Genomic DNA, 16,388 nt, shown 5'->3' with positions numbered 1-16,388 from the left:
GAAAATTCATTCTTTATCTGTGGTTGTGTTGCATTTGCCACTCACTTCCTCAGCACAAGAAGATTGTGGGTATGATGACAGTGCTTCTCTTTTATTTCTGTACTGTCTGACAGACATGCTGGATGTAATAACTTCAAAATAATTTGGTTTGGTCACCCAAAATCTACAGGCAAGCAGAGGGGCAAGATTCAACGTGTTTGGAAGTTAAAAAGAAAAAAAAGAAGAAGCTTCAGATCAGCAGAGGAAGGAGGAAGTAAAGAGGAGAAGAGGGGCTGACTGGAAAGAATGTACTCTTAGAATTCACTGTGTGTTTTGTGTTTGTTTGTTTGTTTGTGTGTGCGTGTGAACGAGAGAATGTGTGCGCGTGTGTCTCTGTGTGTGTAACCTTTTGTCTGAAATTGAAGAAATGTCTCTGAGACTACCTCGCAACTGGGACTTCAGCACGTTCAGAGCTGAAACCGCCAAGATAGGTGAGTGACACTGTGCGTTTAGGTGTCTGGTCAAAGGTCAAAGTCTTTTCCGTGTTTTAGGAATTTCACTTGGCCAAGTGTGTAGATTTCTGTGTGTTCCTTTGAATTCATTGACACAGCAGGCCTCCTGTCACTAGGAACTAGAGGTTTGATCTACACTGGCTCATGTAATGTGTGACTTATTTTATGATAAATGTAATTGACTGGGCCATGATGGCCAGATGTGTTTAGTGTAACTTGGATTTTACAGTATCTGCAAATCACAGAAATAAGTGGCATAGTGATTGTTGAACGTTCACCCTGAGGCTATATAATTCTCTTGAGCACTTCTAATCTGCTACACGCATGTGTTTCCTTGTAATTCGGTTGAATCCCATAACCGCCTTTTGATTTGTTGGATATTTTGATGTGTTGTGACAAGATTGTTTCTAGTACTTGACTATACTTTACTACAAGTACTTTACTGTTTTGACTACATGTTTTCATTAATCTCCAGGCTGTTTAAAATATTGGTTATATACTTTATTTTAAGGTGACGCAGTTACATTGTAGCCTACTTACTATAATTATAAGTATGCTATAGAGTTAGGGTTAGTGTTTGTTTTAGGGTTAGTTACTTGTAATTTACTGTTATTACTATGTATTAACATGTAACTAATACGTCACCTTAAAATAAAGTGTAACTTAAATCTCTTGCTAAGAGTTAAAGCATGTCTTTCACCAGCTTTATGGAGCAATCGAGTATAAAACAAGGCAGTTTTACGGTTGTATGTGGTGGTGACTCATGGTGTTTCTGGTCTCAGTCTGCTCTGTCTGTTGGAGATGCAAAGCATTCGTGATTTCCTCTGTGTTTTGCAGGCAGGAAGACACTGCGACACTCACTTTTGTCTGAGAAACATGCTCATTCTCAGCTCAAAATGTCAGCATGTTATTAGATGCTAGGTAATTATCTATTATGCAGGTATACATTGCAAGGTATTTGGTTAATGTTCTGTAAATGTCTGTAATGAAGACACAGGCGTTGGATGATAATCTAGGCCAGTTTATTAGAGCGAGGGTTTGTTGCAGTGTGATAGTTTTCTTTACATTGGTGGCTTTACATTTTTGTTATACTGTATTGTTACTTGATATTTATTAGACATGTTTTAAGACATATTCATTTTAGGCAGGTATTCATTATTATTTTAGCATTTAATTTTTGTATCAGTCACTGTTTTATATCAGTTGTTGTTGGATATTTAAATGTGCATTATAGTTTCCCACATAATTTTCTCAAAATGAATATCTATCTTTCATAGTGAACATTCTAATGCTGTGATGTCTACATTCACTTGTAGCATTTGAAATTATTGATTTAAGTTATGAATTTAAATGACTGATTTATTTTATTTATTATTTAAACTACATAATTATTTTTTACTGTATTAATATTTAACTATTTCGATTTTTTTTAAAAACATTTAGACATTTTATATCAGCCATTTATCAGTAAACCAGCCATAAAATAAATAATTACAAAATGATCATCAACCTTTCATATTTTGTTATTGTGCATCTGAAATTTGCTACCCATTTTACTTCAGTAATATGATGTATTCGTGAAACAAGTATTTAATAAAAAAAAATTGGTATAGGGAAATACAAAAGCGGAGGATAGTGATGTCAGATGATTAGTTGAAAGTTGTTTCAGGAGTGGAGTAAGATCTTTTAATGAAAGATTATATTTTGTTTCTTTGAAATAACATGCACTGATGAATTATTATTTTAAAATGTGTATTTTAGTTGAATGTTTATTTTAGCTGCTAGACTGTCAAATTATGCATCTCAGCCAGAGACAATAGAACAGTATCTGAGCTGCTGAATGTAAATAATACACATTCCCTTTTCACTAATGTCATACACTTAATCCTGACGCAGAACAGATTGGCCTGACGCAAACAGCTTCTTGCATCTCTGCTATGATCTCCTTGGTAATTCATAGGGAGTTTCAACCTACTCTCTTCCCTTCCCCACCATAAAAGCTCCCCTGATCCCAGCGTGTGTCATAGACATGGGTGAGGTCAATGTGTGTGGGCCCGTGGTCCAGGAGAGAGAACAGTGGTCCGTGCTCTCCATCAGGCAAGATCTTCTCTAAATAGACCAAAGAAGCTGGTGTTAGGTGGGGATCTTTCAAAAACTCTACTTCCTGTAGCTGATGAGCTAGAAACTTCCTGTTTATCTTAGTTCTCTCTTCTGCCCTTTCCTCTGTTCTGAATGGGTTATAGCGAATTTGACTACAAAAGCTTCACCATCTCTTGTCAATTAGATAATGGCTGATTGTTTGCTATTTAGAGATGTATTTATTGTAGATGCTTTTATTATCAAAGAGACTCACATGAAGTCAAGTGTTTTGTGGCTTCACTAAGTAGCTTTCACTATGATGAATGCTGATTGCAATGCTTGTATGATTTTCTTATTTTCTACCACCCTGAACATCTCATTTTTTTCTTATCTCTCAATCACATCTCTCAATCACATGGGTCTCTACCTACCCCACCCTCTCTTTACTATAGACTATCCTGTCAGAAAGCAAAATTACAGATTAGATGTCTTTAGTCTCTTAGTTGTCTCTTCCAGACATCAATGGGCTTAAATGAAGCACAAATGCAGAATTTTCTGAGAAGAAATGTGAATTATTTTCACACTATTCTCAAGTGTACAAAGATACTTGCAATTAAGTCTGCAATCAAACTCCAGTAACTATTTCAATGAAAAAAAAAAAAACTATTACTGGATGAAAAAAATAAAAATATAATATAATATAATAATAATAATTCTCCTGCTTGGAAAAAAACATATTTTTTGCCGGTATTCACTGATTTAAGTTGGTTTGGCCTGGCAGCCATCGGATCTTTGAGCCTGACCAGTGGAAAAGTGTCCAAAACCACTCTAAAACCCAACAGACCAGTCTGACCTGTTTGGGAAACCTAATAAAACCAGCAAACCAGATATTTATTTCAATAGGGTTATTCAGTTTTTTTCAGAACCAAACCAAACAGTTTTCTGAGCTTTGTACTCTTATTGTATGTCGACCTGTGTGTGTGTGTGTTTATATATAGGGTGATATCAGGTAAAATGGGCCATTTAAGGTTTGGGGGTTCAAGCTCCTCTGGAATTTAGAGCCAATGACTGCAAATGATTTCAAACTGTTGTCATAACTGTGCTTAACAAGTAACAGGTGATTTGATTAGTTTATGGTTGATATGGTGGGCGGGGGACTCATTCAAAACAAAGACTACACCAGAAAGCTGCATGATAAGTAGCCTGCATGGGATACCAAATCTAACTTAATATTATAAGGATGATAAATCTATAAAAAAAACTAACATGCGCATAAAAAAATATGCATAATATCTGTCTTGATGGCATCAATCAGAAATAATGTTGTTAGTTTGGTATATGAACATATTTTTTGAAAAAGTGATGTTTTTCTTGGTGGCCCAATTTACCTTAACCCACTAAGGTAAAATGGGCACATGGTTTCAGCTAAAATGGGCCATCGTGTGTGTGTGTGTGTGTGTGTGTGTGTGTGTGTGTGTGTGTGTGTGTGTGTGTGTGTGTGTGTGTGTCTGCCTGTGTTTATATTACATTGCGGGGACCAAATGTCCCCACAAGGATAGTAAAACCTTAGATCACCTACATTGTGTGGACCAGCCAGCAGTCCCCACGAGGGAAATGGTTTAATAAATATACTTCTGTCAGGTTCATTTAAGTCAAGAACACACAAGATAATAGAAATGATTAGGAAATTGTATTGAATAAATTGCAATTCAGTTGATAATCGAAATTTGGCGGTATGGCTCTGTTCAGGGAGTCCTCTGACCTTTCATGAGCACCATGAAATAACAGAGAGTCGGGGGACAGCAGCAGCATTAGGGAACGCTCACAGTTTAGCACTGGGAGAGCAGAACTATTCCCCCATATGAACAGAGCAGCAACAATGACAGAATAGCAAATGCCACGTTATACACGACCAGGAGGAGCTGGGGAGGTGGTTGGTTGCAGAGAGCGAGCAGCAAGCAGTTAGGAGCGAACTGAATCTGTTTAAATAGGGCGCCCTGATTTGAGCGTAGCCATTAGCAGCGAAGGGAGATGAACAGCTGATGCGCTGATGCAGATCCGCTGAGCAGATCGCTGATGAGACCGTGATGGCCAATAGCGTTAGCAGCATCTTTACTACTTGGCCTGCCAGAACTGACGCTGACCCTCAATTAAACTTTGAATTTTGAAAATGTAAAAATGAATAAAGTTTTCTGTGATGGGCAGGTTTAGGGGTAGGATTAGTGTAAGGGGACAGAATATACAGTTTGCACAGTATAAAAACCATTATGCCTATGGAGAGTCCCCACAAAGATAGCGAACCAGACGTGTGTGTGTGTGTGTGTGTGTGTGTGTGTGTGTGTGTGTGTGTGTGCGCGCATACACACACATGTACACACACACACACACACACACACACACACACACATGTACACACACACACACACACACACACACACACACACACACACACACACACACACACACACACACACACACACACACACCACTGACATCAGTTTACTGATGCTGTTCCAAAATGGACTTTTTTAATTGCACATTTGAATATGTGGGTTTGCACCCAAAATGTTTTTTTTTAATGGCGCATATGAATATGTTTGTTTAATGCAGTTTAAATGTCATGTGGCTGTATAAGCAATTGTGTTTTGAAATTAAAATTGAGGATAAATTAGCCTACTATTTCCCTTTGCAGTTTGACTGGCCCATTTTACCTGAACAACTGACCCATTTTACCTGAAACTGCTCATGCAAAAGAAGTTGGCACAGCTGATGTTTCAAGAAATGTAGGGCCTAAATAATTATATTTTATTACATAATTTCAACACAAAATTATCAAAAACAGTCATTATTAATCATAAAAACACATGGAAAAGGCATATATGGTATTGTATTATTGTCCCAAACGATTTACCAAAAAGTGGCCCAATTTAGCTGATATCACCCTATATATATATATATATATATATATAAATTTAGCAGAAGGTCGATTCTTGAGTGAAACATAACTGAGAACTTCATTAGGTTTCTGAAGGTATAAAAGGGCAATCTTTGAACAATGAAATGTTCCACTTTGATGTTTCAGTTCTCAAAACCCATGTGGGAAAGAGTCAAAATCCAATAATACCCCTTTGACCTATAACAATCTATTGCACAGTAACATTGAAAGTGCATGGTAGGCTATTGTATTGTTCCAGGCAGATCTGTCCTTTTCATTTGTGATGGTCCTAAAGTTACAGCAGGCAATTTTCTTCAGCACTTGGATAATCACAGCCAGTCTGCAAATGTTTGTCATGCAGGAAGCTGCTGGGTTCAGAGAGTTACCACTGACATTCACCACACTAGATGGTGTTTTCATGATATAAAATTAGACTCACTAAATTATTTCAGTCAAAGGTGATTTCACTTTCTGCAAGTCTCGGACTCCTCTGCGAATCTGTTTCTTATTCTCTGCCTAATTGTTGTCGGTTTCCACTCAGCACGCTCCAAGAGTGTTATACCTGGGGAAGGGAGCCCTGGATCCACTCACACTGGTTTTAAGAAATCAATGGAGAAACCTCTGAAAACAGGCTGGCTGAAGAAGCAGAGATCCATCGTGAAGAACTGGCAGCTGCGCTACTTTGTGCTGAGAGGAAACGTTCTCACATACCATAAGGCCGACAAAGAGAGCGCTCTCCAGGTAGGAGGCATGCAAGCATAAGTGATTGAAACAGTGAGATTTTTGTATTATTATTATTTTGTAATGCATATTTTTATTTCTTCATTCCTGAGATTTTCATTTTATGCAATGTTTTTTTTTTTTCATGCAATGTCATTCTTGTCAGTCAAATAACTAAATTAAAACTAATTATTTAATCTGCTTTAAAAAAAATTTGAAATGAAAAGTTAAATTTAAACATTATGTTCAAATTATATCTTGATTTCTCGATTTAAATAAACTTTTGAGTCTCACTATATATGTCATCAAAATGTTGCCAAACTAATATTGATATTTGAAAAACAAATAAAAATGAAACTAAAGTTCTCTAAGAAAATAATATTTTTTCATTTAAAAAACTATTTCCTTTCGTCTCATTTTGTTCTCAGGGAACCATACCTTTGTTCTCATGCCAAGTTAATGAGCTGCCATCAAATGCAGATGATAAATTCCTGTTTGAGATTATCCCAGGTGAGTTATTTTTATACTTCTGTAGCACTGTGTCTCACAGGCCTGTTATATATGCTAGTTGTTTACAGTGTATACGATGATCTCATGGGCTACTATATGTGTTGGAAGGGAATATCATAGAGTTTTTTCTTGTGTCCCTGATGCCACAGCTAGCAGTACAGATCGGGAGCGAGATGCCTATGTTCTCATGGCGACCAGTCAGAGCGAGATGGAAGAGTGGGTGCGCTCCATCCGCAAGGCCATTGGATCACGGTCCAATGGAGGTATTTATTGTTCGTCATAAAAAAAATATACCATACATATTTGTCTATAAGGTTAACGATAGATTGAGGAGGTTCTAATATACACTAATTTTCTTATACACTGTAAGAAAAGATCTGTGGAAGAATGGAAAAGCTACCTTTTCATTTGCTGCCAGAAGATTGTTAAATTTTACAGACATTTCCTTTATCCCTAAAACATAACAATGTTTTTTTTTTAATGATTTCAGGTTAAAGGTTTAGTTCACCCAAAAATGAAAATTCTGTCATCATTTACTCACCCACATGTCATTCCAAACCTGTAAGACTTTCGTTCATCTTCAGAACACAATTGAAGATCTTTTTGATGAAATCTGAGAGCTTTCTATCTTTCCATCAACAGCTACGCAAGTACTACTTTGACGCGAAAAATTCATAAAGAGATCATAAAACTAATCCATATGAATTGAGTGGTTTAGTCCAAATTTTCCCAAAAGACTTGATCGCTTTATATGATGAACAGATTGAATTTAGTCTTTTATTCACATATTGATCCGCAAAGATAAACAGAAGCTCAACCGAACATGCCTGAGACGTGAGAACAAACCTCATTGGTTCTTGCAGAAGCTAAAACGTGCTGCGTATCGCACGAGAATGAACCTTCACAAGTCAAGTCACATTTATTTATATAGCGCTTTTTACAATACAGATTGTTTCAAAGCAGCTTTACAGAGATAACAGGAAAATAATGCAAAAAAATTTGTTTCCAGAGGAAAATAGCATCACAGTCCAGCTTAATAAGTTCAGTGATGTTTCATTTTTGTTTTAAAAAAGTTATTAATTTAGTTCATTATATATATTACCACTCTGGAGTAAACCATGATGTCATTGTCCAGCTCAGCTCAGTTCTTGTATAATAGTGTCAATGCAGGCAGATCAACATCATTGTTGAATATTAAATTAAATGTTAAATTTAATGTCCCCAACTAAGCAAGCCAGGCCAATGACAACAAAGGTGGAAAAAGGCGACAATGGCAAGGAACCAAAACTCCATCAGGTGGCCAGTTCTCCTCTGGCCAATGAACGAACAGTGTATGATTATGATTCAGGCAACATTATAGGTCAGAAGTCAGATTGCTTTGGAACAATCAGAACATTATCCATCTGGTTGAAGATCGGACTCACGCCGGTATGGAGACGAGTTTGTTGAGGATCAGTGCCGATGGCTGTTGTGTCGATGAGGCCTTCACAGGGGAGAGTCTAGTTGACACAATCTCTGTTGGCATTTCAGGGATGTGTTGGGGTCGTGTCTAGGCGCAGGTCCACCATCTCATCTGGATACGGTCTGGATCCAGCTGATTACAGTGAACCTCGGAATAAGTAGAAAGACTAACATTAGCGTAGATGCCATTCCTATGATGTAACGTGTACATCGTCCGTTTACCACAACTAATATGCGAGTTGATGAATCTTTATATGTGAATAAAAGCCTAAATTCAATCTGTTCATATAAAGCAGTCATCTCTTCAAAAAATGTGGACTAAACTGCTCAATTCATATGAATTAGTTTTACGATCTCTTTATGAACTTTTAGAAGCGTCAAAGTGGTAGTTGCATAGCTGTCAATGGAGGGACAGAAAGCTCTTCAGAGATTCATTTGTGTTCCAAAGATGAATCAAAAGTCTTATAGGTTTGGAACGACATGAGGGTGAGTAATTAATGACAGAATTGTTTGGGGTGAACTATCCCTTAAAGACGCACTATGTATAATAATTTGCCTCTTGTTTATGCTGAGTGTCTAATGTAAAATGTCCAAAGGGTGTTCTATTCATAACGATATGAATCCATGAACTGCCACTGCTATGCAATAAAAGAGTTATGTTTCTTTCTTCAAAGTATTTGGAAAGAGCCTTTCAGACATCATGGTGTATGAGAAGAAATTTGGGCATCGACTGGTGCCCATCCTGGTGGAGAAGTGTGCTGAATTCATCAGAGAGCATGGTTTGAATGAGGAGGGCATTTTTCGCCTGCCAGGACAGGACAACCAGGTCAAGCAGTTCAGAGAGGCCTTTGATGCTGGAGAAAGACCCTCTTTCCCCAGGTAAAGTTTCACATGTCTGGAATGGCTCAGGGATAGTCTAGAAGAGAACGGATTTGAATAAAGCAAATGTTTACAAAAAAAGTATTATGGTGGTACCATAGGCCAGTAATGGTATGCAATGGTAACACTAATATATGGGGTGCCTTAAGATAACCAGAGTCCCCTGGGCTACAAAAACAAATGTCACTTAGTCAACACATAGACTTTCCAATTTGTACGCTAATATGAACGAATTCAAATGACATGACTTTAGAAATGCTTCTTCCTTGTTTTTCTAGCTAAAAAATCCTTGATAACACCAGTAAAATCCTTTTTTTCTTTTACCATGGACAGTTTTGTGTATGATTTGAGTATTTGAGTGTCGAAATATCCCGTTCACACAGCAGCTTACAACACTGTATGTTTAAACTTACAATTGTATCTATCAACTGTTATCATAGTGACAGTGACTAAAGGAATTGCAAAGATGGCGACATAAATAAAACTGTAAAGTCTTATCACATTTGAAATGACAAAAAGTCGATGCGCACGTTCATCTGTCAAGTTAACTGACAGCGGCTTTAATAGAGTGAAAGAGGAGCATTTGCGTCATGCTCAGACCACAAAACTGACCAGGAATACTGGATCTAAAACCTTCAGATGACACACAGATTATATCCACATCTTTGTAAGTTATCAAACTCATGTTCAGCAAAGAAGGGCTCTCTTGCACTGTGTAACCTTAAAGAAAACTAGTTGTCCAGTCCGGTTTTGTTTACATAGCAGGGTTTTGCTGAGATGAGGTTGGGAGTCCGGAAAATTTACTGGAGCGAGTTCGGTTATAGAATGTCATTTTCAATGCTGTACACTCCCATATATATATATATATATATATATATATATATATATATATATATATATATATATATATATATATATATATATAATTATTTAAAGCTAATAGACAGTGAAGGCCTTTGGGTTTCACCTCATGGAAACCAGCTTCTATACCATTCTACTGAATAATTACAGGCTATTCGCATACCATGGCATTTTCAAGGTAATCCAAAGGATAGCATAATATTACCATAGTACACTACCTTTCAAACGTTTCTTTAATATATTTATTATTTTTTGAAGAAGTCTGTTATGTCTTTACCTAATTTAATGAATCCTTGTTGCAACCTCAACATAAAAAACAGACAGATTTTATATGAAATAAAAACATTTTGTAACATTATAAATGTCTTTACTGTCACCTTCGATCAATTATATGGGTCCTTGCTGAATAAATGAATTAATTTCTTTGTGAATGATAGTGTATATGTTAAAAACTTAATTTAATGTCTTTTTATTATTATTTTATTGATTTTGTTTGTAATAACATCAGAAGTTACTTTGAAGAGATAATTAAATAAATCAAATGATCATTAAATAAATGTTCAACAATAAAGAAATAATCATAAATCTGCTAAAATATTTCATTTTCATATGATTTTTGTACCTGTGTCAGATCACCATTGGTTTCCAGACTTCTATTTTTGCAGTGTTCTTCTAAGTATGCATGCGAATTGGGCTTTTATGTGGATAACCACACTCTGCATGACCATGTATGGTGAAACACAGCACTATAGTCTTCACAGGCTTTTTGAGGAAGTAGCATAGGTAAAGGGTTTGACCCAGAAAGTTTAAACTAGATCTGAACGAGAGAGAGAGAGAGAGAGAGAGAGAGAGAGAGAGAGAGAGAGAGAGAGAGAGAGAGAGAGAGAGAGCAAAAGCATGAGAGTAGACATGTGACAGTAGCACAGTATTTCAGAGGAACCTGGTACACATCGATGATCTGCGGCTGAGCCACATCCTGTCCTGACTAACAGAGATCTTGCCATTCAACACACGCACATATACATTCGACAAGTAACTTTTTTCACTTTCTAATGCACAAAAAAAAAAAGTTCTGTCTGAAAACAAGAATAGTAGACTGTAATAATGACTGAATGTCAAACTTTGTTTATACCTTCTCCCTGCAGTGACACTGATGTCCACACGGTGGGGTCCTTACTCAAGTTGTACCTCAGAGAGCTTCCTGAACCTGTTGTGCCATGGACTCAGTATCAGGACTTCCTTGACAGCACTCTGATGCTGGATGCCACCACTGCAGCTGTGAGAATCACATTCACAAAGACAGTATAGCAGACGAGTAAGGATTCTTTGACTAATTGCAATCTGATCAATTCCAGGGCAAAGAAAATCTGGAGAAACAAATCAGCCTTCTGCCAAAAGTTAACTACAACCTCCTTAGTTACATCTGCAGGTACTGTATGGATTACTAAGAGTGTAAAAACAGATCAGACATTGATAACAGCAAAATGTGTGAAATGCTGACATATATCCATATTTGTTAATGCAGATTCCTTTTTGAGGTCCAACAAAACTCAAAGGTGAATAAGATGAGTGTTGAGAATCTGGCCACAGTGATGGGGGTAAACCTGTTCAAACCGCAAGTGGAGGACGCCATCAGTATGATGAAGGGTCAGTTATCAACCTAAGACTCATAAAACATTGTTCTACATTGTTTTTAAAATAACCAATGAGGAAACCAAATATACAATATCTATTTACCAGATAGCCTTTAGATACAATGTTAATATACTGTATTAAACAATTACAAAATACTATACAATATATACAGTTTTAATATTGCAAAATAGGTATTTGTGTTCTGTGAAAAATCAACCCAAAATTTTGATCATTTCTTGCTCCAATTTGTAGTATTTTTATCCAATAAAAAGCTCTTTTAAATGAAATAGTCCCATTTCCTAAAGCCACCTGGTACTAACTAGCAAAAGAAGCACATCAAGCTGAATTCAGAATGGCATGATAACACTTCTTTTTTATGCTATATTTAGTTGTAGTTCAGTAGTTGGAGGATATGTTTTAAACTAAAGGCTATTGCCTAAAAAAACTGCTTTGTTTCAGCAAGAGATGTTTTAACACTGGAACTTCATGGGGTATTTAACCTGAACTGCAATGAGTAAGAATAGGATAACAAGTAGGGTGTTATTGGTTGACACATTGCAGTGGTAATGATCCGTGTTCTCACCTCTTGCTCACATACACAGGAACTCCCATGATACAGAAGGTAATGACGGTTATGATCAGACACCATGAGCGTCTTTTCCCACCCTCCAAAGATAAGCTGCCGTCTCCTCTTCCCAGCAAGAAAAACAAAAGCAAGAAGACCAATAACCCTCGCAGTTTTGTGGGCTGGGAGTCTGCAGAGGTACCGATCACATTATCCAACAACTTCCAGACACTACCGTTCACAAATTTAGAAAAATAGTAATATATATTTTTTTCTATTTTAAAATGTTATTTATTCCTGTGATGGCAAAGCTGAATTTTCAGCATCATTACTCCAGCCTTCCAATCCTTCAGAAATCATTCTAATATGCTGATTTGGTGCTCAAGTTTAATTTTGCAGAAACCTTTTTTTCTTCTCTCCAGAAGTTCTTGATGAATAGGAGGTTCAAAAGAACAGCATTTATTTGAAATAGAAATCTTTTGTAATATTATACATTTCTTTTAAAGTTCAATTTAATGTTCTTGCTGAGTAAAAATATTAATTTGTTACTCGTTGAACTAGTGTATAAAAGTTACAAGCATAAATACGCTGTCTTTTATGCTTGGAAATAACAGGCAATTTCAACATTTTTAAATATTTAATCAGTTCTAAAATATTCAGCTAGAAATTGCTCTTTGTAACAATTGTTTTCACATTTTCTGCATAAATTTTAAGCAGTTAGATGTCACATTATTTATAATGTAATTTATTAAAAAAATACAAATAAAATAAAATAAAACAAAAGCTGGAAAAAATTACAATTTAGTCATATTTAAGAAAATATCTACTGTTCTTTAAGGTTAAATTTTTCTTTGGGAGCTTTCACAGCAGTACTTTCACACCTGCACCTCTAAACTGATCGCACCACTCTTTTCTCAAAGTGTGAAGTGTCCTCCCTGTCTGAATCTCCGGAGGAAGAGGAAGTAGACACACCTGAGGACGAGAAGAGGGACGAGTTGTCATCTGAAGCAGGGTCAGAAGACACACCACTTTCTCCTTCCTCTGCATTTTCGCCCACAATGGACCCGTGGCCCGACAGCCCCAGAAAGAGGACGCAAACTCTACCCAGCTTGGGCTGTCCAGCAGCGGGAAGAACAGGCCGTGAGCCCACTTGGGATCGTTGGAGCAGGTTCCAGGAGAGCTTTAACGAGAATGACGAGAAAACATTCTCAGAGGACATCTTTAAGATACTCGACATGCAGAAAGTGACACTATTTTCTGGAGAGCAGAAAAGTGAAAAGGAAAAAGTGGTAGGACAAACGGACACAGAGGACACAGGTGTGTATAAGACAGGTAGCGATGTTGTAGTCAAGCAGATAGACGCTCCAAAAACACAGGCACAGAGCACAGCCCCAATGCCCAAACCTCAGCCGAGAAACAAGGAGAGTGTGGTGGCTTTGAGCAGAGAGAAACCAGCAACACCAGTAGACCCTGCTCTACAGAAAAGCAATGGAGCACAGCAAGAAAACACAGACTCAACAAACATCATCAGCAGGTATAGCACAGTACATACATGTGTTGATTATTTGCTTCACAGTAATTAGCAGTGTTTGCTAAGGGTCAGGGATTTGAACAAACATCCTCCAGACATAGATTTTTTTGCACGCAAGACAATAAAACAGACAAAAAAAAAATCCATTATAATGACATTTAAGGGCCAGAATGTCAGAGACTTGGGAATGAGCTCTTTTTATGTGACCAAATAAGTAACCACTACCTAGCAATCACTTATACACCCTAGAAACAATCTAGCAACCACCCAGAACACCCTTGTTGTGGCAGGGATCGAGGTGATTTGGTTGAATTTTGTAATAAATAAAATGTTATATTAAATACATATAATTATAATATACAAAAGATAAAATAAATAAAACTTATTGGAGAGCTAATTTATTCTTGTAAGAGAAAAGCTGAATTTTTAGCAGCCATTACTCCAGTCTTCAGTCGCATGATCCTTCAGGAATCATTCTAATATGCTGATTTGGAACAATTATTATTATTATTAATGTTGATAATATATAAATGTATATTGTGTGTGTGTGTTTGTACCTTTAGTCTCCAGCAGAAGAACAAAGAGCTGAGCGCTACAGTGGTAGAGTTACAGGCAGCACTAGAGGCAGAGAGACGCTGCAAAGCTGCATTAGAGATCTTACTGCGCAACACAGAGCGAAGCAGGGACGAAGCTCTCACGCGCAATGAGCAGCTCAACAGAGAGATTCAGGAGTTCCTCAACAGACCCACTGGTGGACCATCTTAGTGCCACCATCAAACAAACAAAGTTCAAGCTTACTCCTGTCTAGCTTCTCACAGGAGTACAAGATGAGCTATCTGGACAACTCCATTGTTTCACCTTGAACTGCTGTAAATAATGTCTTCGAAATAAGACCAGTGGTAATGTCCATCTCTCAGTTTCTGTCCATGATTTGACGGAAGTAAAACCTCTACAATATCTGACACCTTATGTACAGAAATTATAGATATGACCTAGTTATTTGGTTTCACATTGGGATTGGGATTTGTAACAAGACAAGATGTGAACTCTGAAATTATGCAGTGTTGGACTGAACAGTTTAGAGATTTATAAAGACTATTTAATTATTTCTGTTGAAATATTAGTATTTTCTAATGGATCTCAGTTTTTTTTTACGTTAATTCAAAGTTATCTGCTCTTTAATAACCTTATCAAAATATTAGCACAAAGGTGTTATTTATAGATCAATGTTTACTTTTTAACATTCACATAACCAACATATATATATATATATATATATATATATATATATATATATATATATATATATATATATATATTTGAAAAACTGGACGTTTTGAACGTTCTGAGAACATTCAGAAATAAAGTTTTCATAATCTAATTTGAACATTAGTTCTTAGAACAAAAGTTCTTAGAACATATTTTAGCTGCATGGGTAAGGCCAGAAAAGTATCTTAGGTTTAAGCCATTTTTTTCAACAGAAAGAAATTATTTTCCACCTTTAATTATAAATAATAAATGAAAGAACTATTGTGTGCTGAGTTTTAAAACTGTTATTATTTATGTGATCACTAGACTGCATTAGACTCCGTTAGAGTCTATGAACAATTTGGTGAAAAGGAAACAAAAAATTGTGGATTACTGTCAGTAAGTAAACAGTTTTATCTGGCTTTTCTTTCCTCCACCTTCACTTCTGTTGTCTGGTTGCAGTCAGAAAGAGATAATGTGTCAGTGGAGATAAAATGTGACAGTGTGAGAGAGCAATGAGAAGAATGCTTTTTTAGATTCGAATTCACACAAGAGACCACATCTGTGTTTTCAAGGAAGGGGTAAAAAGACATTAGGCATTACGTAAGGAAGAGACCAGATAGCATTGTGTCTGTCAGCTGTCATAATTAAATGATAGGGAGGGAATTTCCTATTGGATTATACGGACAATGTGCTGCTAAAAATCAACAAAATGCGGATTATATGAATATATGTTGTTCAGAGTCGTTCATGTGGTAGATTCCAATTTGTTCTGTGAGGGTTTTCAATGGACATTTCTTCAGTTGTTTTTCTTGTACACTTAGGTAAATTGATCTCATCAAAGCAGAACAATAGTTTCAAAGATAAACAACACTGTGATCAAATGTATCTCCTACATAAGAAAGATTATCTTGATAGGAAGAAAGTGAGGGTGACCATTACAGCATGTGACAACTGGTTACTGGGTCAACATTTCATACACATAGGTTAACCCTAATTTAGGTACGCTAACTTTTTTTTGTTCAAAATGTAGGCTATGTAATGAGCGAGGACATCATGAACCCATCTTCCAAACTGTGTTTTGTCTTATCCTGCATTACTACGGTTATGGTACGCCTATAATAAGTGTTTATATTCAGACTACGGAGTAGCCTCTGCGGAGTAGCCCAGTATCTACGTGACTCAAGAGAAGTTGTGCAGCTACAATGTTCTTCCGCAAGACGCATTCAGTTTTTGTTTATTCACCACTAGAGCAGTTACATACACAGTTACAGAAAGTTACATGCATGTCCCATAATAGTATAGCTTATAGTAGGTGAAAAACAATGGCGAAAAACAGTCACTCATCAACAGCAGCTGTAATAATGGTAAAAACTAGTAGTAGTATTAGTAATTACTAATAGTAATGACTTCACAACCGCTAAAAAGTTTTTTTTTTAAATTACATTTATCTCACCTAAATGATTGTTCAGC

At 36.6% G+C, this 16,388-nt stretch overlaps 1 protein-coding gene across 1 annotated transcript; it reads left to right on the top strand.

Annotated features, from left to right (window-relative positions):
- The first annotated feature begins 39 nt into the window (after window positions 1-39).
- arhgap25 (Rho GTPase activating protein 25) lies at window positions 40-15,337 on the top strand. Its single transcript, XM_077241327.1, has 11 exons — window positions 40-470; window positions 6,047-6,246; window positions 6,654-6,735; window positions 6,885-6,998; window positions 8,871-9,075; window positions 11,082-11,214; window positions 11,292-11,365; window positions 11,462-11,583; window positions 12,174-12,334; window positions 13,057-13,670; window positions 14,231-15,337. The coding sequence occupies exons 1-11, from the start codon at window positions 407-409 to the stop codon at window positions 14,430-14,432; spliced, it is 1,971 nt and encodes a 656-aa protein (XP_077097442.1). The 5' UTR covers window positions 40-406; the 3' UTR covers window positions 14,433-15,337.
- The last annotated feature ends 1,051 nt before the right edge of the window (window positions 15,338-16,388 follow it).

The sequence above is a fragment of the Siphateles boraxobius genome, unplaced genomic scaffold (genome assembly GCF_051911475.1).
Source record: "Siphateles boraxobius isolate OS27281-9 unplaced genomic scaffold, OSU_SipBor_1 24, whole genome shotgun sequence".
NCBI classification, from domain to species: domain Eukaryota; kingdom Metazoa; phylum Chordata; class Actinopteri; order Cypriniformes; family Leuciscidae; genus Siphateles; species Siphateles boraxobius.
This window is presented reverse-complemented; position numbering and strand designations above follow the sequence as displayed.

Coding starts and splice junctions, on each gene's coding strand:
- arhgap25 (XM_077241327.1), top strand. CDS start 407: ATGTCTCTGAGACTACCTCGCAACTGGGACTTCAGCACGTTCAGAGCT. Junction 471..6,046: donor AGCTGAAACCGCCAAGATAG/GTGAGTGACACT, acceptor GTTTCCACTCAG/CACGCTCCAAGAGTGTTATA. Junction 12,335..13,056: donor TGGGCTGGGAGTCTGCAGAG/GTACCGATCACA, acceptor CTTTTCTCAAAG/TGTGAAGTGTCCTCCCTGTC.